The sequence below is a fragment of the Molossus molossus genome, unplaced genomic scaffold (assembly GCF_014108415.1).
Source record: "Molossus molossus isolate mMolMol1 unplaced genomic scaffold, mMolMol1.p scaffold_m16_p_17, whole genome shotgun sequence".
In the NCBI taxonomy this organism is placed as follows: Eukaryota; Metazoa; Chordata; class Mammalia; order Chiroptera; family Molossidae; genus Molossus; species Molossus molossus.
In genome coordinates, this window is record NW_023425352.1 from 45,567,042 (window position 1) to 45,593,557 (window position 26,516).

General features: G+C 37.2%; 1 protein-coding gene across 1 annotated transcript in view; it reads left to right on the top strand.

Moving 5' to 3' along the window:
• REEP3 (receptor accessory protein 3) overlaps nt 1-26,516 on the top strand; it is an 86,419-nt gene that overhangs the window by 28,703 nt on the left and 31,200 nt on the right. Inside the window, exon 2 of the mRNA XM_036265707.1 lies at nt 14,097-14,169. Within this exon, the coding sequence (XP_036121600.1) occupies nt 14,097-14,169 (73 nt within the window). The remainder of the gene's footprint in view (nt 1-14,096; nt 14,170-26,516) is intronic.

The following is a 26,516-nucleotide window of genomic DNA, read 5'->3' on the forward strand; positions in this document are numbered from 1 at the left end:
CTCTCCTACAGGCATTTAAAAAAAAAACAACAGATCCTGTTGCTCTACCCGTCCTTGTCAACACTTGGTATTTTCAGACATTTTAACTTTTGCAATCTAAAGGTATGAAATAGTCCGGCCAGTGTGGCTCAGTGGTTGAGCATTGACCCATGCACCAAGAGGTCGCCATTTTGATTCCTGGTCAGGGCACATGCCCAGGTTGTGGGCTCGATCCCCAGAGTGGGGCATGCAGGAGGGGGCCAGTCGATGTTCTCTCTCATGGATGTTTCTAGCTCTCTCTCCCTCTCCCTCTCCCTTCCTCACTCTCTAAAATCAATAAGGAAAAAAAACTAAAAATAAAACTATTGTTAGGGATGGTGAATGTCGCAGAAATGGATATTTAACTACCACTGTTGAGATTGTAAAGTGAATCTTGATGGGGTGGTGATACCTGAGTTAGTATACATTTGACAACACTCATTGAAATTATTGTATGTAAAGTCTATCTCAAAAAAGCTAATTTAAAATGTAAAAAATAAGTATAAATTCTAACACAGGGTTATAACGTGTTGGCAGACGTCTGGTTCTGGAAGAGCAAGAGCGACACTTAGCTCTGACATTTAGTAAGCTATGACCAGTCTGGCTGGGTAAGCCATTTCACATTTCTAAGCCTTGCATTTCTCAGTGGCAAAATGAGGATAACAGCAGAACCTATATTATTAGGGCTATTGTAAGATATAAACAAATTAAATTAAAAGTGCTTAGACTAATGCTTGATACAGAGTGAGCATCAGATATATGATAGGCTATATTTATCAGTCATTTCCTCTATGATTTATTATAAGGTCTGAAAAATTCTTTCCTACCAAATCATAATCATAGTGATATTCTCCTATATTTTCTTCTAAAAGTTTAAATGTTTTTTTTTTTAGTTTTCACATTTAGGCAGGTAATCTGCTTACCATTTATTTTTGAGTTTGCTGTAAGTGAAACTGTTATTTCATTCTTTTTTCACACTATTTTTTCACAATACTTTATTAAATTAACCATCCTTTTCCACTGGTTTTGAATACTACTTCTGTCATATCAGATTTCCATATAGACCTAGATTAGTTTCTAGATTCTTGATTGTATCTGTTAAGTCTGTTGTCAAGCACTGCACGAATACTACATTGTCTTAATTACTACAACATTATAATAAATCTTGATATGTAATAAAGCATATCTTCTTCCTTGTTCTTTGCCATTGTTTTATTGATTCCTGAACTTTTGCTCTTTTCTGTGAACTATAGATCATTAGAGTGTCAGGTTTCTTGAAAGCAAAAACAACAAAACTTCTGGTTGGAATTCAACTGAATTAATACATCTATTTGGGAAAAATTGATAACCATAAACTAATATTAATCCATTAATATAAGCTATGCATTTCTTAAGATCTTTTTTATCTTTCAATCATGATTTATAACTTTCTTTATTCTGTAGTTTTTTTTGTTTTGTTTTTTTTAATCCTCACCCAAGGATATTTTTCCATTGCTTTTTAGATAAAGTGGAAGGGAGAGAGGGAGAGAGAAACAAGCCAGGACGGAGAATCAGTCTGCAGACTGATGCTCTAACCACTGAACCAAATTGACCTGGGCTATGCTGTAGTTGTTATTCCCAGTGTTAGTCTTTTAACAGAAGAATGTAATCTGTTTATACTTACTGTCATGACTGATATATATGAACCCATTTCTACCATCTTTTTTGTCCATATGTCTTTCACCTACTGCCCCCTTTATTTTGTCCTTTTCTACCCCTTTAGCCTCCTTTTTTCTCTGTTGGTTTGGAACTACAGAGTATATTTATAACCTTTTTTAAATCCTCACTTGAGGATGTTTTTCCATTATCTTCAGATAATGTAGGAAAGGGGGAGAGGGGGGGAGAGAGAGAGAGAGAGAGAGAGAGAGAGAGAGAAGCATCAATGTGAGAGAGACACACCGATTGGCTGCCTCCCGCATGACCCTGACCAGGGCCAGGAACGGACTACAACCTAGGTACGTGCCCTTGGCCGGAATCGAACACTCGACTCTTTGGTCCAAGGACCGATGCTCTAACCGCTGAGCCAAACTGACCAGGGCTATAACCTTTTAAGTTATTTTTATCTCTGTACATGACAGACCATATCATTCATTCTCTCCTCACCTTTATTGAAAGTAAAGGGTAAAAGAGTAAAACTTGATTTTAAAAAGTGGAGAAGCAGAAATAAATTCTTCAAAGAAAGAAACTGAATGTTTTTCTTCCTAATACAGTTCCTCCTATCACATACTTACTGAGCATCTAGGCAGTTTTGTTTTTAGTTTACAGGTTATATCATTTTCAGCATTTCCCTTATATTTCTCAGTCATTCAAGGTAATCAGAGTGTCTTTTTATCATACCTATTTTTATCATACCTATATCAACTCTTAAAATGGTTTACCACCTATATTTTCTGATATTAGTTACAGTGACATTAGTTAGTGTCCCTACTAGAACAAAAGACCAGAGGCACAAAGCAGTGAATAACCAACATGGCACTAATGATACCTATTAGGCAAATATCACCACATTTGTTTTCTTCTATTCCCATATCTGCACTTTCTTTAAGTCAGCACTCAAGAATGTCTACTGCTTACTGTTCCTATGGGCTTCAAATGTTAAACATGAAGTCAGTTTATCCACTTTATATTTTTGGTGAAAGTGCATTCTAAATATTGAAAGCCCTAAAGATTAGTGATTAAAGTTTGATGATGAAAGAGTGTCATATTAGCAGAATCTTTAGCATATAATTTATTCAGTGCTACATATATTCATGCTGTTTTTTATAAAATGCCAAATACTGTCATTTAATTATTGCTGATATTTGCATAATACAAGGTTAATGTATTCACTTATTTAAATATCTGTTTTATTAAATACAAAACACTGCACAGTAATTTATCTATGATTCTCCATAGGAAGCATACAAGCAATGATAGTCAAGATCTTTAGCTAGGATTCTACTCTTCCTTTCATGCCTCTGGTAATGGAGAACACATTGTTGAACAACTCTAAGTGTTAGAAAGCTTTTCCATATTAATTTAATAAAATCGTCTTCCCTATAACTGTGGTACATTTACACAATGGAATACTATTCAGCTGTAAAAAAGAAGTCTCTCTTACCTTTGATACAGCATGGAGAGACCTGGAGAGTATGATGCTACACGAAGTAAGCCAGTCAGAGAAAGACAAGTATCACTAATCTCACTTATATGTGGAATCTAATGAACAAATTACTGATGAACAAAACAGATCCAGAGACATGGAAGCATGGAACAGGCTGATAAATCTCAGAGAGAAGGAGGGTGGAGTGTTAAGAGATTAACCAAAGAATTTATATGCATGTATGCACAACCCACGAACACAGACAATAGTGTGGTGAAGGCCGGGGGTGGAGTTGGGTGGGCAGGAGCAGGGTGGAGGGGGTGAATGGGGGAAAAAGAGGATGGCATCTATAATATTTTCAACAATAAAGATAAATTTCAAAAAAAGAAAAAGATATCCAGGAAACTATTTCCATGCTTATCTTTGGGGAAATAGATTGTTTCAAAATAGGAAAAGACTTCTACTTCGCATTTTCTACCTTATTCTGTTGTGTAAATTAATCCATCTATGTTTAATTTATGAGCAACAACAACAAATGGTGTTAAAGAAAAAGCTCTCCAGGTGATTTTGATGTGTGGCAAAGTTGGGCATGCTGGTTGTTCCCAATTCTAGTTACCTCAGCTGAAAAATGTTTTTTTTTTGGTTCTCTGGGACCTTAGAGTGGAATTTTGTGCTTGATTGTAGTGACTACTGCATTTTAACTATTTATGCCTTGTCATGTTCTTTCAAATTATTTGAAAAATCTTTTCCCAAATGTATGTTAAAATATAAAGAAAATTAAGACATTTAAGACTAGAAAAAATAGCAATCAACGTAAAAAATCAAACCCTGGTGAATACAAGGGTAAATATGCCAATCTTAAGACCCACCGTAGTTGATACAGTAGAATAACAGATTTTGCCTATGAGCTTCCTGACAATCAGATAGAAAGAAGGGCACCATTTTCTCAAAGGAAGCTAAGCTTTTCATTGTACTAAATTCCAAAATAAATCTCACACGTGAAAGTTTATGTACAGCAGTTGGCAAAGTAGATTTACAGTTGTTCATATGGAAAATAATACAATAATTAGTAAATAATAAAGGAATAAACTGTTTCATGTACTCACAACTGTAAATCTACTTTTGCCCACCCCTGTATGTAAAGTATTTAACTTCCTGCCTAGTATAAAATATTGATAAATAGTTGCTCTCATTAGTAGTCATAGAAATATTGTTCGTCATAGAATTAAAATCATAGACATACAGAAAATGATTTGAATGACTTTCATCTATATGCAGGAATATTATACTATGCAGTTGTTAAATGATGTTCTTAAAGACTTTAAAGATACAAGAAAATGCTCATAATGTAACATTCAGTGAAAAGTCAGGATAAAAATCTATATGCTCTAAAATGTCAATTAATTATACTGAAATTATGTTATGAAATACTATAGTCTAAAAATACTGTCTTTATGGTTTTTTTTTTTTGTTTTTTTCTTTTTATTGATTTGAGAGAGAGAGGAAGTGAGAGGGAGAGAGAGGTAGAAACATCAGTGAAAGAGAACATCAATTGGCCACCTCCTGCATGCCCCCCACTGGGGATCGGGCCCACAACCTGGGCATGTGTCCTGACCAGGAATTGAACCAGCAACCTTTTGGTATATGGGTTGATGCTCAACCATTGAGCCACACTGGCCGAACAAAAGGGGGATTTTTGTTGTTGTTGTTGTTGTTAATCTTCACCCGAGTATATTTTTCCATTGATTTTTAGATAGAGTGGAAGGGAAGGACAGAGGCGGAGAGACAGAGAAACATCAATGTGTCTCCCCTCCCGCATGACCCTGACCAGGGCCAGGGATTGATTTATGTTGTTTTTAAAAGAATGTTTTAGAAACATTTTCTAGGAAAAAAAACTGGAAAAGATAATACCAAAATGTTAAGAATAGATCATTGTTAATAACTCTTAAAACTAGTTGATAGGTATAGGGGGATTTTTTATATTAATACTATTCTAATTCTATTTATTTTCATTTTTTATAATACATTTTTTAAAGGAATGACAAAAATAGATTAAAAAGTTTAAATTTTTGGAATTAATGCTTTATAACTGATTTAAATGTAAATTAACTCTTGATCAGTTTTGTTATTAAGCTATTATCAATGCTTTTTTAAGGGTTTTAAAACATTTGAGAGAATGATGTATCAGACTTGTGAAAAGTTTGATAAAAATTATAACAAATAGCCCTGGCCGGTTTGGCTCAGCGGTTAGAGCGTCCGCCTGCGGTCCGGAGAGGCCCGGGTTCGGTTCCCGCTAAGGGCATGTACCTCGGTTGCAGTTTGTCCCCGGCCCTGGTTGGTCGTGCGGTGGCAGCCACTTGATGTGTCCCTTTCACATCGATGTTTCCCTCTCTCTCTTCCTCTCTCTCCCTCCCACTCTGTCTGTACAAAAAATGGAAAAATGTCCTCGGATGAGGATTAAAAAAAAAAAATTATAACAAATATATGTAAGTGTATGGAATAACCTTTAAGAAAAAGGAAAGATGGTCCATTCAGTAATGGAATTACTACAAAAGTCTTTTTTATGCTTTCTTACATCTAAAATTTCTACAGTAAGCTGTTTTTGGGTCTTAATTACAAAAGGAAGCTATAATCAATTTTTTGTGTAATTATGCTGATAACTTTATGATTAAATGACATTATTCTAGTATTGAGAGCACTCTTGAAAGTTGCTTCTGAGATTCACCTTTGTGCTATTTATTATTACTCTCTAAAACACTTTTGGTGAAGGATGCATTGTATCTGAACATCTGTCCAGAAAATAGCTAATTCAGGTATTTTTCACATATGAAAAGGGATACCAGGACCATTTCCACTACTGCATTCTCATAAATTTTATTTCCATTTTTAAGTAGTGTACATTTTTCAATATAGCCAGTGTTCACATAGGCAACTGTACCTTAATGGGAGGGAAGGGTGTCATGAGTATTTTGGCAGAGTTCTCCCTCATTAGGCAAAAATAAGACTAAAAGGAAATGAATAACTATTTCTTCCTGCCTCTATAACTGAAACAATATTCAAATTTATAGGTGATTTTTATTTGTAGCAAATAAATCCCTTTATAAACCCTAAGTTTATCTTGTAGGTGGCCTTCTAAAATAAACTTTATTTGATTTTATACACTGTGCTCATGTTTTGGCTTTATGCCTAACCTCCCAGGTTGCAAACATCTATAGTAGGACCCAATATTAAAGAAAATAAACCAGAAAAAAAAAACTATAAAATATTACAGATGTTAGTAATAAATTATTCAGTAATATTCACTTTGGAGCAGTAATAAATTATAATATTAATGGGATCCTTAAAAATGGTCCCACTATTCACTAAGACATTTACTCTTTCCTGTGTTCCAAATGAAATGCATTATTGTTTTCTACTCTTACAAAGGTACATGTTAGGGATATTGTGTTTATTCATTTGACTGGTTCTATTCAAAACAGTTTAAAAAATAAAGGCAAAGCACCTGTATGTATAGTATCAGCTAGCACTAAATCCTTACTATATGTAAGAAAATATCTATTTTGGAAGTCAGTTATGTCCTTTAAAAAAAATACAACAGGGAGAGGGAGAGGGAGGGGGGAATCAGTGGGGGAAAAAAGGAGAATCGTCTGTAACAAAAATTAATCAATAAAAAATATATATATATATATATATATATATATATATAACTTGCTAAGATTGTAAAATAAAAAAATACAACAGAGCCCGACCAGTGTGGCTCAGAGGTTGAGCACTGACTATGCACCAAGAGGTCGCCAGTTCGATTCCTGGTCAGGTTGTGGGCCAAATCCCCGGTGGGGGTCATGCATCGATGCTTCTATCTCTCTCTCCCTCTCCCTTCCTTTCTCTCTAAAATCAATAAAGGAAAACAAATTTCTTTTTTTTAATACATCAGAAACTTCTGGTCAACATGGCAGATAGGTAAACGTGGTACTCACCTCCTCCCACAACCACATCAAAAACTACAGAACAACCATCATTTACAAGCACCTGAAATTGAGCTAAATGGAAGTCCTACAACAACGAAATTAAAGAAGAAACCACATTGAGAATGGTAGGAGATGTGGAGGCTCGGATGGCTGGTCCATACCCATGTGTGAAGGATAAAGATCCTCATCCTACACCAGGCCGCCCAGCTCAGGGTTCCAGTGCCAGGAAGAGAAGTCCCCATAACTTCTTGCTGCAAAAACCAGTGGAGATTGAGGCAGAGGGAGGCTGAGTCTTCTGGAACCCCAGGCAGTTCCTCTTAACGGGTCTGTGCAGGGGCTTACTCAGACCCACTCCCTCCAGGCTGCAGCATGGAGGAGGCACCAGAGATACACGGGGAATAAACTAGTTGTTTGCATCGGGGTGAGAGCTGGAGAAGCAGCTTTCTCCTGGACAGATGTGCTGGTAGAGGCCATTGTTCCTTTGGTGAGCCTGAGCTCTTCTTTTACGGGGTAGGTAGAGGAGCTCCATATCTGGGACTCCAGCAACCAGGCTCACACTGTTTGCCACGCCCTAATGATTCCCTGAGGCGCTGCCTCACCCAACTTTCAGGCCCACCCAAGCTGTTTCCAGTGGCTTTTCCACAGGATTGGCCTGTCTTGGCTCCTGTTTCAGAATTTCCCATATGTTCTCAAACAAACAGCGTCTGACCTCAGCAAGCTCTAAGTGGCCCCAAGCTTGGCACTAGAAGCAACCGCCCTTGGTTCACAGCTTGGCTTTGCCTGGGCACCTCCAAGCCCAGCACAAGAAGCAGCCATCTGTAGATTGCTTTGTAGCTTATGCCTGGTGGCCCTAGGTAAAAAAAAAAACAGGCAGTGGCAGACTTGCCAAAGCCAGCATACCCAGTGGACAACTTCAGACCATGTTGAAGCACCACCACCCAACCACCTCCACAAGCAACACACTCAAGTAGGGGACTCAGTGGGTACCAGAGCCCTGCTGAACTAAGTCTTGCTCTGTGTGGTGGGCCTTGCACAGCTGCTCCTCCAAGATAGTCAGAGGTCAGTGGTCAGTGGGCACAGCCAGTCCTTGCAGTCGATCAGCCTGAGTAAATCCCTCCCACTGATGATACAACAGAAGTTAAGAAGCAATTACAACAGAAGGGTGGAAAGTCCACACAAGGGGTGCACCTCAAGGGTTCAGCTGGGGTGACCACGGAGGCTATGCCACTGTACCCTACTGGACTCCTACAATAGGCCACCCTAGGAAGCTTAGGAGACATAGCAACTCTACCTAATACATAGAAACAAACACAGGGAGGCAGCCAAAATGAGGAGACAAAGAAACATGTCCCAAATGAAAGAACAGAACAAAACTCCAGGACAAGAACTAAATGAAACGGAGAAAAGCAATCTAACAGATGTAGAGTTCAAAACTCTGGTTATAAGGATACTCAAGGAACTTAGTGAAAATTTAAAGGAACTTGGTGAGAATGTCAAGGAACTTAGAACCACAAGAGCATAAAAAGGGACCAGTCAGAAATGAAGGATGCACTAACTGAAATAAAGAATAACTTACAGGGAATCAGTAGTAGAGTAGGTAAAGCTAATAAGTAAAGCATCGATTTGGAATATAAGGAAGCAAAAAACACCCAATCAGAACAAAGAATCCAAAAAAATGAGGCTGCTATAAGGAGCTTCTGGGACAGCCTCAAGCATACCAGTATGGGGGTGCCAGAAGAGAGCAAGAAATTGAAAATTTATTTGAAAAAATAGTGACAGAAAACTTCCCTAACTTGGTGAGGGAAACACATACAAGTCCAGAAAACACAAAAGGTCCCAAGCAAGATGAACCCAAAGTGGTCCACACCAGGACACATCATCATCAAAATGCAAAAGGTAAACCTTTTGCAAAGAGAGAATCTTAAAAGCAACAAGAGAAAAGCAGTTACTTACCTGCAAAGGAGCTCCCATAATAAGATTGTCAGCTGATTTCTCAAAAAAAACTTTGCAGGCCAAAAAGGAGTGGCAAGAGATATTCAAGGTGATGAAAAACAACAACCTACGACCAAGATTACTCTATCCTGCAAAGCTGTCATAAAGAATCAATGGACATATAAAGAATTTCCTAGACAAGAAAAAGCTAAAGGAGATCCTCACCATCAAACGAGTATTACATGAAATGTTGATGGGTCTTCTTGAAGAACAACAGAAATATGAAAAATAAAATGACAATAAATATCTATCTGTCAACAATTGAATCTACAAACAAAATGAGCAAGCAGAACAGCAGCAGACTCATAGATACAGAGAAATTTGTTGGTAGCCAGATGTGAGGGGGTTGGGGGAATGAGCAAAAGAGGTGAAGGAATTAAGAAGTACAAATTGGTTGTTAGACTGAAAGACCTCAAAGAGAAGGGATTCTGAGGGCAGGAAGAGATAAACCAAAGAACTTATATGCATAATCAATGTATACAGACAATAGTGTGGAGAAGATAGGAGGGGGGTGGGAGCAGGGAAGAGAGGGTCAATGGGGGGGAAAGGGAGGACATCTGTAATACATTCAACAAGAAAGATAAGTTTAAAAAGAAAAAAATACATCAAGCTAAAATAGAATATGCTAAAGGCAAAATGACTAATCCTGACAAATTTTAAATTTGAAAAAAACGTAATCTAGAAGTCTATGGAGACGTGTTGGTTTGGGGGTGAGGGAGAGTGAAATAATGAAGCAAGGAAAAAATGGAAGAAAAAAAGGCAGAGGAGGAAAGATAAGGAGGGTGGGAGACATTGCAGGCAAGGAGCATATATTTCAGGACTGAAGTAGAAATGTGAGAGAATATTAAGGAAACCATCTTGGCTTAGATGGTTTATATAGAGGAGTGGTTTTCAAATTATGTTCTTTTGGCACATACAACCCCCCTCCCCACCACCACCACCACTACCACAGGGGCTCATCGGGCTCATCCGCTACTCAAGTCTTTAAAGGAGGGCAGTGTTGCAGTATTAGGAGATTGATCTGCCGGTGGAGCCAGAGGCATGCGTTGGGAAGCTAGTCAGTAAGTCAGATGAGCTGACAGGAATCTAAATGTATTATCAGCCATTGGTGTGAAACTCAGAGAATGGTTGGATATGTGCACTCTCGCCAAAGAAAACCAACAAGACTGGGTTACACATTTGGATGGATGTTGTAGCAGGGGAAGGAGAAGTCCACAGAGCCATTCCATGATAGAAAAGAATCTTAGGTTGAATTTAAATTCAGTGGTACTAGAGTGTGTGGGAATATGGAAGATAATACACTGATCGTATCCAAATTCTAAAGGAAATACAGAGTGGATTGAAATTATTAACATAAATATGTAAACTGTAACTATTATGGCTAACTACAGGACTACACCTGTGTCAGCAGTGAGGATGAACACATAGCAGTTCTGTTCTTGTTTACACCTTAGTTCTTAAGGTTAGTTGGCTTAGAAGTCACTGAAAGCTTCTGTGCCTTGTAGGAGAGGTGCCCCTGTGTTAAAATGAAAAGCACTAGGCCCTGTGGCTCAGCTAAAAATCCCATTATCCAGAATCTGGGGATTGGCTTCTGGTGAAGTAGCATTCACGGGGTAGTATTGTTAGGTAAAGCAGAGATTGTTACTGATATGGCTACCAGATGGTAAGGATTAAATCCCCAGCAGGAGAAGACTTGTTATTCATTTGACCTGATGATAACAGCTGCAAACACAGGAGCTTTGTGAAGGATAAGAAAGTTACCAGGGATTTATTGCCCTTCACCAAAACAAAATAAATGAACTATAAACAAACTAATAATTTGAGATATGGGTATTTATTTGCTCTCAGTGTAAAAAAGACATTGAATATAAATGCAAACATTTAATATAAAAGTTCATAAAGGTACAAGGTGTGTTATGGGCTGAATTGTACCCCCTTGCCTCCCAAAAGTCATTTTAAAGACTTAACCTCAATACCTCAGAAGGTGACTGTATGTAGAGATAAATTATTTGAAGGGGCAGTTAAGTTAAAATGAGGTCCTTAGAGTGGGCCTTAATCCAGTATGACTGGTGTTCTTACAAGAGGAAGAGGTTAGGACACACACGGAGATCAAGAGATGACCATGTGAGGACACAGTGAAAAAGCCATCTGCAGTCCAAAGAGAGAGGCCTCGGAAGAAACCAAACCTGCCCACACCTTGATCTTGGACTGCTAGCCTCCAGAATCACGAGAGCATAAATATATGTTGTTTAAGCCACCTAGTCTGTGGTATTTTATTATGGAAGCCCTAGCAAACATAATATAATCTGGACTTCTGCAAACTTCATAAATGCACTAAAAAGATATACTAACCTAGAAAAATATTGGTTAACATACAAAATAGAAAAGGGCCTAGAATCAATAATACTCCTCTAACAATGAGCATACCAAGCACCCAGTTCTTGGTCTTAAATACCATCCTCCAGTAAAAGAAACCAAAGTGTCTTGGAGAAATAGCTGATTCTAGGAGTGAGGCAGGAAGTACACAGTAGGAGCCTGGCACATCATGTAGTGCCAGAAAGTAACAAATTGCTAAAAACAAACAAGAAAAAGCCTCCCGATTATAGAGGTATGTCAAAGGGACACAGGAACCAGCTAAAAGATCTCCCAGTGTTCAAAGTTTTGAGCAACAAGATAAAGTATTATTGCAATAGAACCCAACTGTCCATAGTGATACAAATAAATCATTGAATAAATAAACAACTAGAGGAGAATAGACAAATCTCCTGTGCAGAATTCCAAATAATGTATGTCGATACTCCCCTCAAGGTGGAGCATAACTCCCCTAAAGTGTGGCCTGTGCATGGTGACTTCCTTCTAAAGAGTACAGCATGGAAACGGGAGGGGGAGTAACACAGTGGAAAATCTAACACTACCTCAGCTTGGTGGTCAAGGTTAACTTCAAGAGTGAGGAGTCATGTTGATAGCATGTGTCCTTAATATAATATGATGAGGTGGTATTTACCTCTGTGGTCTTCCCCCCAAAAACCCACACCTCAGTCTAATCATGAGAAAAACATTTTAAAAATTCCAGTAGAGGGGCCTCCTACAATGAACTTGACCAATACTCCTTTAACTGTCAAAGGTTATTTCCTACAAAAAATCTGAGAAACTCTTAGAGCCAAGAGGAGCTAAGGAGGCAAGAAACAGTTTAATATGCAGTTCTGGATGGGATCCTGGGATAGAAAAAAAGGATACTAGGTCAAAACTAAAGAAATCTGAATAAAGTATGAACTTCAGTTAATAAATATTAATATTGGTTTATAACTGTGACCATACTAGTGCAAGATGTTAATAATAGGAGAAACTCAGTGCAAGGTATATGGGAACTATGCTCTCTTCCCAACTTTTCTTTTTCTTTTTTTTTTTTTTTATCATCCTCACGACCAACTGCAAACCAAAGGTAACCGAGGTGCATGCCCTTAGCGGGAACCGAACCCGGGTGTCTCTGGACCGCAGGCCGACGCTCTAACCGCTGAGCCAAACTGGCCAGGGCTATCTTCCTAACTTTTCTATAAAACTTAAAACTATTCGAAAATAAACGATTCTTTTAAAAATAGACACCCCCACCCTCACCCCTCCAAAAAAGCCTCAAGTAGACACTAGGATATCACACACCCCAGGCATCAAAAGGCCAGTAAACACTTGAAAAAAATTTATGCTTACCAGTGTTTAGAAACATACATTAAAACATCTATGAGATTATTACTTTGTATTTAGCTGGCAAACTTTTTTTTTTTTAAATGATGATACCCATGATTGACAACGTAAAGTGTAACTACCTGTCTGGAGGGCGTTTTGGTAATAGGTAAAAAATGTGTGTATTCTTTGAAGCAACAGTATTACAACTAGGGAAGTTGAATATCAATATACTCAGAACTGTTTTTCACAGTATTATGCGCAAGAGCCAAAACCTTGAGATTAACCAAACGCTGATAAATATGGGATTGTTTAAATAAATAATAGGAATCTCAATGTAGAATATAATGATGATATTAATAATAATACAGTAGAATAATATTTGAGGACAAAAAAATGCCATGTAGTACATCATGTAGTGCCAGAAAGTAATATGTGAAAATGTCCATTATAAATGCCCGCAGACCAAAGAGTTGGGGGTTCGATTCCGGTCAAGGGCATGTACCTCAGTTGCAGTTGGGTCCCCCACCCTGATTGGGGTCGTGTGGGAGGCAACCAATCAATGTGTGAAAATGCCTATTATAAAACATATATGTAATTTGTGAAAATGCCTATTATGAACCATTTGTATTTTGTGTCTACTCTTTCATTTTACACACACACACACACACACACATCTCTTGGATCTGGGATTTGGTGAAATAATCTTAATACATGGCATTAAAATAAGTCCTGTTTGTGATTTAGTATTTTTATAAATGTTTAAAGAGAGTTATTTTAATGGGTATTGTAATAAATATATCAAGTATTGTTTCCGAGCACTGTCATTATAGTTAGAAGTGAAGGATCACTTTCTCATTGCCACAAACGTGTGTGTGTTATATTTAAGGTATACTACACATGGATAAAAGTAGGATTTTGCAAACAATGATGTTTTGTCTGTGGTTATCTCTTAGGGTTGGAACCTTTTGTGTAATTTTATGTTTGTCTGCAGTTTTCTGCTTTTTTCCAAATGTTCTTCAAGAAACCACAGAATGTTTTTTTGTGATGAGGGAAAAAAAAAAAGTTTTTATGGCAATTTTTTAAAAAATATTTTTTTCTATGAAACTATAGTTGGAATTTTAAAGTTTTGGGGGTTTTTTTGGTAAAAAAAAAAAGTGTACTTTTCTGAGTAATTTAGTTTATACACAAATTTGTATTCATACAAATTTACACTTTCATGTGTCTTTTATGTACTTTTTATTTTTCTGTTAGATGATATTTTCATGAGCTCTTAAAAACATTGTTTGATTAGTCTTCTCATACTTTTTACTTTTTAGGTTGGTGTTTGGAATGCTGTATCCTGCATATTATTCATACAAAACTGTGAAAACAAAAAACGTGAAGGAATATGTAAGTATAGTTTTATGAGTGATTAATTTTAGTTTAATGCATCCATTACATACAAGACTAGAAAAACTGTCATTATTTTAGAAACAGCTGGCATAATGTTTTGGGTTAAAAATGTGATATAAATGTGAAGTACTGAAATTAGTCTTTTTTAAAACTAATTTTGATAGAATTCCAAAGTGGAGTGTCAAAAATAGTGCACTGTCAGTTGGCATTTAAATAAGTATGATTCCCAAATGAGTTATTAGATGTCTCTTACTCATTTAGTGTGCAAGTTCCAGTATAATAAAAGGTTGAGGGATTGTCTGTTTTTGTTTTTGTTTTGTTTTTTTGACTTATAAATTTATAAAAACACTAGGAATGTAACTCTTCAGTCCCAAAGCTTTTTTCTTCTTTCATAGGTCTTCTGTCACTTTCTAATTTATTTAAATATGCAGATACTGGCAATTGCAATCACCAGTCTGGTTTCTGTTTGTGGATTTAACTATTCTGGATATTTTATACCTGTGGGATCATATGTGACCTTTTGTGTCTGGCTTCTTTCTCTTAGCCTCTTTTCACAATTCATCCACATTATAGCATGCATGTATCAGTATTTTATTTATCTATTTATTTATTTATTTTATTTTATTTTATTTTATTTATTTATTTTTTATCCTCACCTGAGGACACTTTTCCATATTTTGTTCAGATAGAGTGGGAGGGAGAAAGAGAGAGAAAAACATCAACGTGAAAGGCACACATCAAGTGGTTGCCACCTGCACAACCCAACCAGGGCTGGGGACAAACTGCAACTGAGGTACGTGCTCTTAGCGGAAACCGAACCCGGGTTTCTCTGGACCGTAGGCCGACGCTCTAACCGCTGAGCAAAATTGGCCAGGGCTTATATATTTATTTATTTTTTAATCCTCACCCAAGGATATTTTTCCATTTATCTTCAGGTAGAGTGGGGTGGGGGAGAGATATCGATGTGAGAGGGACATATCAATTGGTTGCCTTGCACACGACCCCGACCAGGGCCTGGCACTGAACCACAACCAAGGTATGTGCCCTTGACTGGAATCGAACTCAAAACACTGGTCCATAGGCCAGTGCTCTAACCACTGAGTTTCCAGCCAGAGAAGTATTTTATTCCTTTTTATGGTTGAATAATATTCCACTGTGTGTGTGCGTGTGTGTGTGTGTGTGTGTATAAAACATTGTTTTTTCATTCATTCATTCATTGATGGAAATCTGGATTCTTTCTACCTTTTGGCTGTTATGAACAGTGTTGCTATAAGCATTCCTGTACAAAGATTTCTTTGAGTACCTGTTTTCCGTTTTGAGGGGTATATAGTCATGGTTCTTTGTAAGGGATCTTGGATGGTAGCCTGGTCATTCAACTCATCAAATGGTCAGAAATCAGGTGATGATTCTTTATTCTGTTTATTCAGAGTGCTTTTTTTTTTTCTGGGGTGGGAAGGGTATAAAACCTTTATAACTAACCCATTTTATTGAACTCTTATAGTTTTTTTCTTTTTTATATAAAACTAATTTTTGAAGTGAGGTATATACAAAGCAATCAGAATGGTAGAATATATTTAGCAGAGGAAGAGAAGTTGCTTAGTTGAGCTCTGAAATTTTTCTATCCTTTTATTATAAATCTCTTGGTGAAGTAGTCTTAAGAGATGGAACCACATTAGGTCCTAGTAATTTAAAGTAATTTCATAAATGGCTTGAAGGGACATATTTTAATATATGTTATAATAAATGCTTCAAGTGCCCCAGCGGTTTGGCTCAGCAGTTAAAGAGTGCTGGGCTGCAGACTGAAGGGTCACAGGTTTGATTCCCAGTCAAGGGCACGTACCTGGGTTGCAAGTAAGATCCCCCACATGGGTTAGGTAGTTTGGGAGGCAACCAATTGATATGTCTCTCTCACATAGATGTTTCTCTCACTCTCTCTCTCTCCCCCTCCCTCCCACTCTATCTAAAAATTAATGGAAAAATATCCTCAGGTGAGGATTAACAAAAATAAATACATAAATAAATGCTTCAAGTATTGTTTTATAGTACTGGCATACATTCACTTTTAGAAACAAGCACTTACCTTTCATTAACAGTGATTATTAAGCCACCTGTGGTAAAGGACCAGTTTTGATTTTTTGTTTTTTAATTTCCAATAATTCATAGACCAATACTTTTGTAAAATAAAATAAAAAACGAATTACTATTAAAATGATATATGAGCCCTGGCTGGTTTGGCTCAGCGGTTAGAGCGTTGGCCTGCGGTCCAGAGAGTCCAGGGTTCGGTTCCCTCTAAGGGCACGTACCTCAGTTGCAGTTTGTCTCCGGCCCTGGTTGGGTCGTGCGGGTGGTAACCACTTGATGTGTCCCTTTCACATTGATGTTTCTCTCTCTCTTTCTTCCTCTCTCTCCCTCCCACTCTATCTGAACAAAACATGGAAAAAATGTCCTCGGGTGAGGATAAACACAAACGTGTAAGCCACCGGCCTCAGCAGTTACAGTGTCAGCCTGCGGTCCAGAGACCCGGGTTCGGTTCTCGCTAAGGGCACGTGTCTCGGTTGCAGTTTGTCCCCAGTCCTGGTTGGGTCATGCAGGTGGCAGCCACTCGATGTGTCCCTTTTGTGTCCGTGTTTCTCTCTTTCTCCCCCCCACTCTATCTGAACAAAAAATGGAAAAATGTTCTCGGTTAAGGATTAAAAATAAATAAATAAAATGATATATGAAAACCCAAAAACATGAAATGCAGCATTTACTTTTTTATTATTAGATTCAGTAGATATGAAATTACTGTCAATTTTTTAATTTAAAGCAAACAGTAACACTTCACAGCCTTACACTAATTCATAGATGACCCTTTGTCACTGTGTAATATTTTAATTTGATTGGAGTTTTCTAGTAAAAGATAAAAATAAAAATTGCTCTTTATTTCCAAATACCATGAAAATATGTTAAGATGGGATTTTATTACTGTCTGTGCTTAATAAATATACTGGCCAATATATTCTTCCTTATTTGGAGTGTTTGTGATACTATGATTAAATGAGATCTTTTTCTAAATCTAATTAACTATACAAGTGAAGTACAGGGTGATATGTTTCTCAATATTGGGTCCATTTCACCTATAAAGTATGATAAACTCAGGATATGAAATAACTGGTGTGGCTGTGCATGTGTGTCTTTGTGCTTAGGGTAATCTTCTATCTTTCTCCTATCAAAACCTGTGTGGTTTTGTTGGGGGAAAAAAGGTTAAGTACAAATTGAAAATGAAGTTTAGATGAGACGGTCAAATAATATAAGGGTATTATCAGCAGGCACACAGTACCATCCCCTAAAATAAAAGGTGAGAAGATAACAATAAGAAATATAAAGGCATAATAAATTGTGATAAAAGAAATAAACCTGTCATGTGTAAATTAATGCTAAGAGAGAAGATGGTATTATTTAGGGATTGGTCTAATAACTATTATAAAAATATTAGCCCATTTCTTACTATGCATCAATTTAATTTTATGTTAATTTTTAAAGACTTAAGAGCATGGATTTGTGTTTTATTCCCTCAATACACACTCAGGTTATTTTTGGTTAATCCTTACCTGAGGATATTTTTCTATTGATTTTTTTAGATAGAGTGGAAGGGAGGGAGGGAGAGGGAAAAGGGATAGAGAGAGAGAGAGAAAGATAGACGGACATCCAAGTAAGAGACACATCAATCAGTTGCCTCCCGCATGACCTCGACTGGGATGGGGGGATTGAACCTGCAACCCAGGTACATGCTCTTGACTGGAATTGAACCCATGACCCTTCGGTCTGTGGGCTGACGCACTAACCACTGAGTAAAATCGACCAGGTCCCAAACTCAAATTTTTATTACTGGATTATTCTATAAATTTCAGATTAACAAGAATGGTGTAACCCTGAAATATTAATTCTGCTTCATAAGTTAAAGATAATTTAACTAATGAAAGATAATTCATTACCATTCAAACTGATGGAAAAACTATAAAACTTGATGTGTTGATATATGTATACATACCTATATATGTGCGTTTAGATATATACCTAACATATTGTCTCACACAGTTGTTTTTAGAGAATAACTCATTATTAACAAAGTAGAGATTATCTGTACATAATTTTGCTATAGTATTGTGACTCTAAAAGTTTTCTTAACCATCTCTTTGGGAATATGAAAATAATGAGTAATTGAAGAGAAACTAAGGAAATAGAAAGGCAGGTGGCTGGAGTTGGTTTGATAATTACATGCTAATGAACTCGGCTTTACAAATAAAATGAGAATTAAAAGCAAAAATGGTCAGGTGCTGAAACAGGAAAGGCCTTTGACAAAGTAATAGGATACAACTCTGAAGACCTCCTGGTGACCAAGTTGCATACCATCAAGGCTTTCTTAGAATAATAACATCTTACATTTATATAATACCCTACCAATTTCAAAATAATTTTTTATATTACTGTTTCTAATTGCTTCTGAAACAAATTACCACTTATTGACTTAACATAAATTTATTTTCTTACAGTTCTATAGGTCAGAAATCTGAAATGGATCCACAGGGTTACATTGCTTCTGGAGGCTCTATTGGAAAATCTGTTTACTTACCTTTCCAAGCTTCCACAGGCTGCCCACATTCCTTGGCCTAGGGCTCTAGTCCTCCATCTTCAAAGCGAAAAATGTTGGGCTGAGACCTCACACCGTGATCTCTCTGGTTCTCTCGTCTGCCCCCTTCTTCCAATTCTGCCTTGTGATTACAGTGGGCTCACCTGAATAATCCAAGATCCTCTCCCCATCTCAGGGTCACCTGATTAGCAACCTGAATTCCCATCAACAACTTGATTTCTCTTTTACCATGTAAACTAACATATTTCAGGGTAGGATGTAGACTTCTTTGGGGAAGGGGAACATTATTCTGCATACCACAGTATCTCACTGGCCCTCACTACAACTCTATAAAGTAGACAGTGAAAATACTCCAATATTATAGGCTCAGAGAAGTGAATTAACTTGCCCAGGGTCACATGGATTATTAAAGAAGGAATAGATACCTTCTGTTTCTAATATTTTATTACTTCCCTTCTACAATGCTACTTTTAGAAAAGTAAATGAGGATCCTAGCTTCACAAAAAATTTGAAGTAGCTTTCACAACCAGCCAGTGAATGTCCTTCTGATTAATTCCATGGCAGATCTTCAGGGGCCACAACTAGATGGATATTTTCCAAGAAAGGCAAGAGGCAGCTTAGCCAGTTGTAGAGTAGGACTCATAGCATTGAAATGAACTGTGATCAAAATGGTTGAAAATGAATTGGAAGTTTTTGAAATTTCTGCAGAGTCTTGGCAGTTCTTTAAGTATTTCCAACCTCAATTAACTTCTGACAAAAATTTTGAATGTTATTTTCTTGCTGAGTTTCACCTAAACTTAGTTATCCAATTTAACCTTCAATTATAACAGTTTTACCAGAACTCTGTTCTCATAAAGTTTTCCTGAATGGTGATCCCATCCAAATTATCTTGGTCTTATAGTTTTTTAGAAAAATTAACCTTCTTAAAATTTCCATGTTGTATTTTTAATAGCCTCTTATACTATCTGATATTATGTTCTTTATTTGGTTTTGTTTGTCTTCTCCACCATAGAGAGTTTTGTTGTTCTGTTCATTGGTATATTCCCATATCTAGAATAGTACATGGTATATGGTAGGTACTCAATATTTTTTGAATGAATGAATGAATGAATGAATAAGAAAAGGAATACGAGTTGACTTCTAAGTCCATATCAAATACTAAATTGTGTTTACAAGAGCATGTACATTTCTTAAGTCGATTGAAATAGTTTCTCAGCTTTAATTCTGCTGTGTTAAGGAGTATACAGTCCAGTCTGACTTATCCCCAAATCCACTTTCTTTGAGGTATTTGATTATGACCTAAATTTCACTGATATCTACTTCAAATTTATTTTCAGAAAGCAAACATTTTTTATTAATTTATTTTTTCCACCCTAACTACTACCATTCCCTGTAAGCCTTCAAATGGTAGATTGCACCTGATAAAACAGATGCTGTGTTCAAATCAAAACACATGGAAAGTGCTGTATATTTTGAAAACCTTCCTTTCTTCCTTTGCCTATTTTTAAAAGAGAGCTTTCCTAGGATATAATTTCCTGTATACTGTGGCTGATATGGCCTACTTAAAGTCTTTCAGTCTTGCAGTAATTGAAATGTAAACTTACTGAAGAATTAGTATGGTTTTGCAGATTTTTTCAGGCTTATACCATTACATGACTTGAAAATAGAGTGTTTACTTCCAAGTGGTGTGTAATTGCTGTAGCTTTTCTAGGAAACCAATGTTTTTATTCTAAGAATGTTGAAGAAAGTGGCAATGAAAAGATTGTCTAACAGCATATAAAAATTAGAATCAGACATTTGGTCCTGAGATTTACTGTGAGCAAGAACAAAGAACAGGGAAACACTGGGAGATTACTCTTTTATAGGCCTACGAATGACCCTCTAAAACCCTGTTGACTTGGGTTTTAAAAGTGATCTGGACTTTTTTTTTTTTAAGAGATAGAGGAAGGGAGAGAGAGAGAGAGAAACATCAATGTGAGAAAGAAACATCGATTGGCTGCCTCCTGCACTCCCCTTACTGGGGATCGAGTCCGCAACCTAGGCATGTGCCCTGACTGGGAATCAAACTGGGACCTCACAGTCCACAGGACGACTCTCAGTCCACAGGATGATGCTCAGTCCACTGAGCCACACCACCAGGCAGGCGACAGTGACATAATTTTGGGGTGATGTGAAAATGAACAAACATAACCACATACTGGTTCTTATGAGTTGGTAAAATCTGAAGTTGCTTACTAGTTTTAGGGTGGATACAGAAGGAGAAAAAAACACACTGAAGAACTTTTTGTTATTGTCAATAAGTGTTCCTCAGGAATCCTTTTATATTCTGAATTAAAAATATTCATTTGGTTCAAGGGTTTTAATAATGTAGGAAGTGTAAAGATTAACCCACTGGTTAAGGTGAGATTTTAATTTTTATATTTTTTAAATGTTTGTTATTGACGTTTTAAACAGAGAAGAAGGGAGAAACATCTATGTGAGAGAGAAACATCCATCGGCTGCCTCCTGCATGCCTCCTATGGGGGATTGAGCTGGAAACCTGGGCATGTACCCTGACCGGGAATTGAACCAGGACCTCTCAGTCCATAGGATGACACTCAATCCACTGAGTCACGCAAGCTAGGCTAAAGTGGGATTTAAAAAAAACAACTTTTTGAAAATTAGTTTTGTCAGGCCGCACACTAATCTGTTTATTTTTCATTCTGATATACTTTTAATTTAGAGAACTGGTATCCTAATAAGATATCTCTGGTGTTTCTTTCTCTTCTTATAAGGACACGAGTTTTCTAGAATTAGGGCCTCACCCTTATGACCTCACTTATTCTTAATTACCTCCTTAAAGGGCCTATCTCCAATTTCAGTGACTGGGGGTTAGAGCTTCAACATATGAATTGCAGAGGGAGAACAGTTCAGTCCATAACAGACTTCAGCATGTCTTTCTGGGGAACATAATTCAATCCATAACAACCATTTCCTTGAAAAATTATCAGTGCGTGTAGATAGATAGATAGATAGATAGATAGATAGATAGATGATAGATAATTAAGTATTTCCCCTGGTACCAGTCATATTCTTCAAAGAATACTTCTATCCTGAAAGATACTTAGTTGCTACCTTCTGATGGGAGAATAAGAGTTGGAGGTTCACAGTGTTCAATTTATAAACTTTAACTGTCCCTATTAGTTCTATTATAAACTGCCAGAGATTTGCAAATCCAGAGAACCTCTGATTCACTCTTTCCAGAGATTAAGCCTCAGGGTTCAGCTGGGGAAACAGGAGCACCACCAGACAGCTAAAATGGGAGGGCTTCTCGGGGCCTACCTGCTACTTAAGCCGACTTACAGCTGTTCTTTCTATCTTTTGCCCTGTTTGGCCAAGAAGTGTGCCACCAATGCTTGAGCCTTTTGGGGGGGCTCTGCTTCTCATTTTTTCCCACCGTTGGCTAATATTCAGTTTTCTCAGGCCTCCTAAATCAGTTACTACTCATCCATTTCCTTCCTAGTTCCAAACCTTTGATGCTCTCTTTTCTGTATTGTTCTGAACTTAGGTCCTTTTTTTAGAAATCACTTTATTGTTGTTTCAATAAGATTTATGGTCGGGATGTAATTAAATGTGTATATTCAGTATACCATTTTTACTCAGATATCCAAATTGACCTTGTTAGTGGGATACTAAATTATATTGTGATACCAAATAAGACTTATTTTATCATTAACATTGGTTTTAAAAATGTGTTCATATGAGAGATAAGTTTAATCATAATATATGTAATTTTTTAGACTTTGACAATTACAAAATTTAATTTTAGCTGACATACAATGAATACATGTGTATCTTGTCTTAAGTTACAGTTTTCGTGAATCAGGTTCTGATAAAAATCACAATTTTTACCTGGAACAGTTAAATAAAATCACTTGGGACAGTTAATTATCCTTTAATGAAGTATATCTACTTATATTTACTTAAAGTACGTGACGAATATAATTTGTAAACATAATTTTTGATGTGTCAACTTTACTTAATGCATATCAGTATGTAACTTTACTGATGAAAAAACTGACAGTATTATTATCAAGTGACACTCTACCTTATGTTTTCTAAACAGTTTCTTCATGAACATCTCAGGATCATTACAATGGATACACTTTAGTAAACAAATGTTAAACTTGAATAAGGTTGTATACAGTTGAGGAGTTTTAAGTGAATGCCTAACACAGTTTCTTCTAAAATTTTAGCATGGGAATCAGAGTACCCCTTTACCTTTATAAAGTAAATTAAAAGCATTCCCACAACTTTCATGCCAGCTGTTGCTGACCAACCACAGCTGTCTTGTCCTTTTCTAGCTTCCATTGCAAATGTTTTAGAAAACAAACACGAAAAAACATTCTCACGGTAACATTTAAACCTATGAGGCTAAGTCAGGCATTTGCTAATATCTAGGAAAAATTTTACCGACTGTAGTGCCAATGGAAATAGATTTTTAAAAAACAGGGACAGAAACCGTTGTTTCCATTAAAGGAAATGTTGTTAAGTAATAAATTGGAGGGAGGCCTAGCCACCTCCACCCTAATCCCTAGTGATGGAACAGCATAAAATCATAAAAGCTACAGCAACCGAGACTTAGCTGCCACCACCCTCCTTGCAGGAGAGCTGTGTCCAGAGGCAGCCAGTGTTCTGCCTCCCCCTTACCTGTTCAGACACCATAAGCTCACTGCTTTGAAGAAAATCCCCAATAAGTTCCAGAAGGGAGAAATAATAATTGTATACAAGAGAAAATACAAAACTGCAATACTAGATGAATTAAAATAACAGTAATACCTATTACAGTTTATATTCTTGAATATTAATAATTTTATAAGCCTTTATTTTGAAAAAGAAGGGGAAAAAATGAAACATTCAATTCACAAAACAAGAAAAATATCAAAATGAAAGGAATTTGTAAAGAACGTAGGCTGAATAAAGCAAAAAAAGCAGAAATAAAATTATAAATACAATTGAGAGAATTACAGTATCAGGTGTTCCCTTGAACAAGTCTAATAAGATAAACACTTGTAATAGCTAAGATCGGGAGAAGAGTAGGAAAAAAGGTTTGGCAAAATGAGAAACAAGAAAGGGGTTAAGCAAGCGATGCTAAATTTGGCAATAAATGTTAAACTACCTAATTTTTTTAATATAATAGAATGTTTTCTAATAGCGTAAGGTATACCAGGTCTTTTTCCTTTTCAGCTAAAGGCCACATTATTCATGCAGGAAAATCTCCCCTTTTACACAACACCAGGAACTACCTTTGGAATGCTCAGATGCATATACATCATCTTTCCATTATGTAATTTTAGAAATGTAGTGCTTTACCAGCTACAGCTGTAATAATCAGATGGTCAGCCAGCTTGCCATCACACTGTGAAAAAGCCTCCTAAAAATATAAAAGCTAGAGCTGTTCCTGAAGCAAGAAAAATAAAACCTTTCCCCAAAACCTCATGTAGTTCTGAAAGCTCATGAAATGTTACTTCAGAAATGTAACAGAATTGAAAAAGGTGAAGTTCTTTTTAAAAGCTATAAAACACTTAAAATATATTGAATTACATAAATATATGAAAATTTATCTGTTGGCTATCAGAATAAATATAGATGGATTCTTTTTTTTTTTTTTTTTATCCTCACCCAAGGACATTTTTTGTTCAGGTAGAGTGGGAGGGAGAGAGAGGAAGAGAGAGAGAGAGAGAGAAACATCGATGTGAAAGGGACACATCGAGTGGCTGCCACCCGCACGACCGACCAGGGCCGGGGACAAACCACAACCAAGGTACATGCCCTTAGCGGGAACCGAACCCAGGTCTCTCAGGACCGCAGGCTGACGCTCTAACCGCTGAGCCAAACCGGCCAGGGCTAGATGGATTCTTTTAACAAACAAACAAAAAACACCACAAATCCAAACTCTACTAGTAACATGAAAAAGTATCTTCAAAAGGTTTTGAAAAGTCACAGAAACAGATTGCATAGAGTGGTTTTATTTTAAAATATTGCATTAACTTCCAAAGGTTTCCAACAGGAAACCTGTATTTTAAATGAAGAGCTAACACTTCAGTTTTATTATGTTATATCCTTCTTAAGAAGATTGGCAAAATAAATTATGGAAACCAGCTGGGGAAGTTTTTGTTATTAACATAGCATTTGAATATAGTATCAGCCGAGTAATCAATGTTCTTACCTTCTCTCTGTAGGAGGCAGATTTAGATTTACTCTTGGGGAAAGGAGGGAGAGTCCACAAAGTGGTCACTGTTCAGGTAACTGGGCGGGCTTTTGGGTTGGGTAGACAACAGGACCATCCTTATGGAACCTTGGGGTAGAAGAACCTCTAGGTTTCCCTTCCCTGGGTAGTTTGCTCAAAGCTTTTGTCTGCTCAGTTGATTCCTGTAAACACTGCCTCTAAAAACTGGACTAAAGGCCCAGCTTCTATTTTTTGAGCTTTTGGGTGGTTTTTTTTTTTTTTAATGATGATGTGTCTAAACAGTGTTCATGAAAATAACGGTACATTTTAACTTTTTACACTCGACAGATTATCACACAACTGAGTTCATCATCTTTTCTCCAAATCCAAGCCTCTTCTTACATTCCCATTATGAATAATACCACCTTTCTCTGCGTGATGTCACCGGAACATGCTCAGAGGAGCCTTCCCCTGCAGTGCTCCACGTAGGAATGCCCCTTAGATCTTGTTAAAATGCAGGTTCTGATTTAGTAGGTCTGGCCTGAGCTTGAGATTATGCATTTCCAACAAGCTCCCAGGTGATGCCAGTGCTGCTGGTCTATGGACCACAGTCCAAGTAGCAAGAATTTTGTGCATGTTCTCAACTATGGTTATGCTATCAGTGGAAATGGAGTTCTTGGGGCACCACAAGGAAAAGAATTTCCTGAGGCTCCTATGGGAGGATGGAGTTTCATGGAAAACTTTATTGATGATGCAAAATTAAGGGAGTTCCCTTCCAAGGTCCCATCTCTGTACGCCTCATCATGGAAGAAGTCCAATCTTCAGCATGGCCAGAATGAAGGCCACTGCCCATAGTTTCTACTCCATATTAAAGTCCAGTCCAGTCCAGCATCCTGCATGTGCGCGCCACATGGCTATGGAGACAGAGCAAGTGAGAGCACTGGTGCGTGCGGGTCATAGAGTAAGAGAAAGCAAGAGCCAGAAGAGGGAACTCTGGGAATTTTAACCTTCCAAGATTTCATGTGCTTCTAATGGGGTCCACCCCCTAGCCAATCCAATGTTCCCCAGGGTAGGCTGTCAGGCAAGCACCTTCCTGACTTCATTGCTCATGAACCCATCTCCCCCTTTGTTTGATCCCTTCCCACAGTGATCTGCAGAGAATGCACCTGTGGTTCCCTGAGGAGCATGAAGCTGTACCTTCCTGGTGAAGCTGCTTAACTAGCTAATTACAATGATAACAGTTACACATCAAAAACACTCATGGAACTTTTAAACACCTAGCTGCCCTCTCTCTCTGCACATTGTGATGATGGGGCCTAACAATTTATGTAATTTTTTTTTTTTTGATCCCCCAGTAATTCTTAGCAACAGCCAAGGTGAAAATCATTAGCAGGTATCCTATTTTATTGTGAAAGGGAAATAATTACTACATTGTGCTTTTAAAATATAAGTTTATGTATGCAGATGATCTTCATCCTAGTTTCCTTATTGTAGGGCTGGCCACAT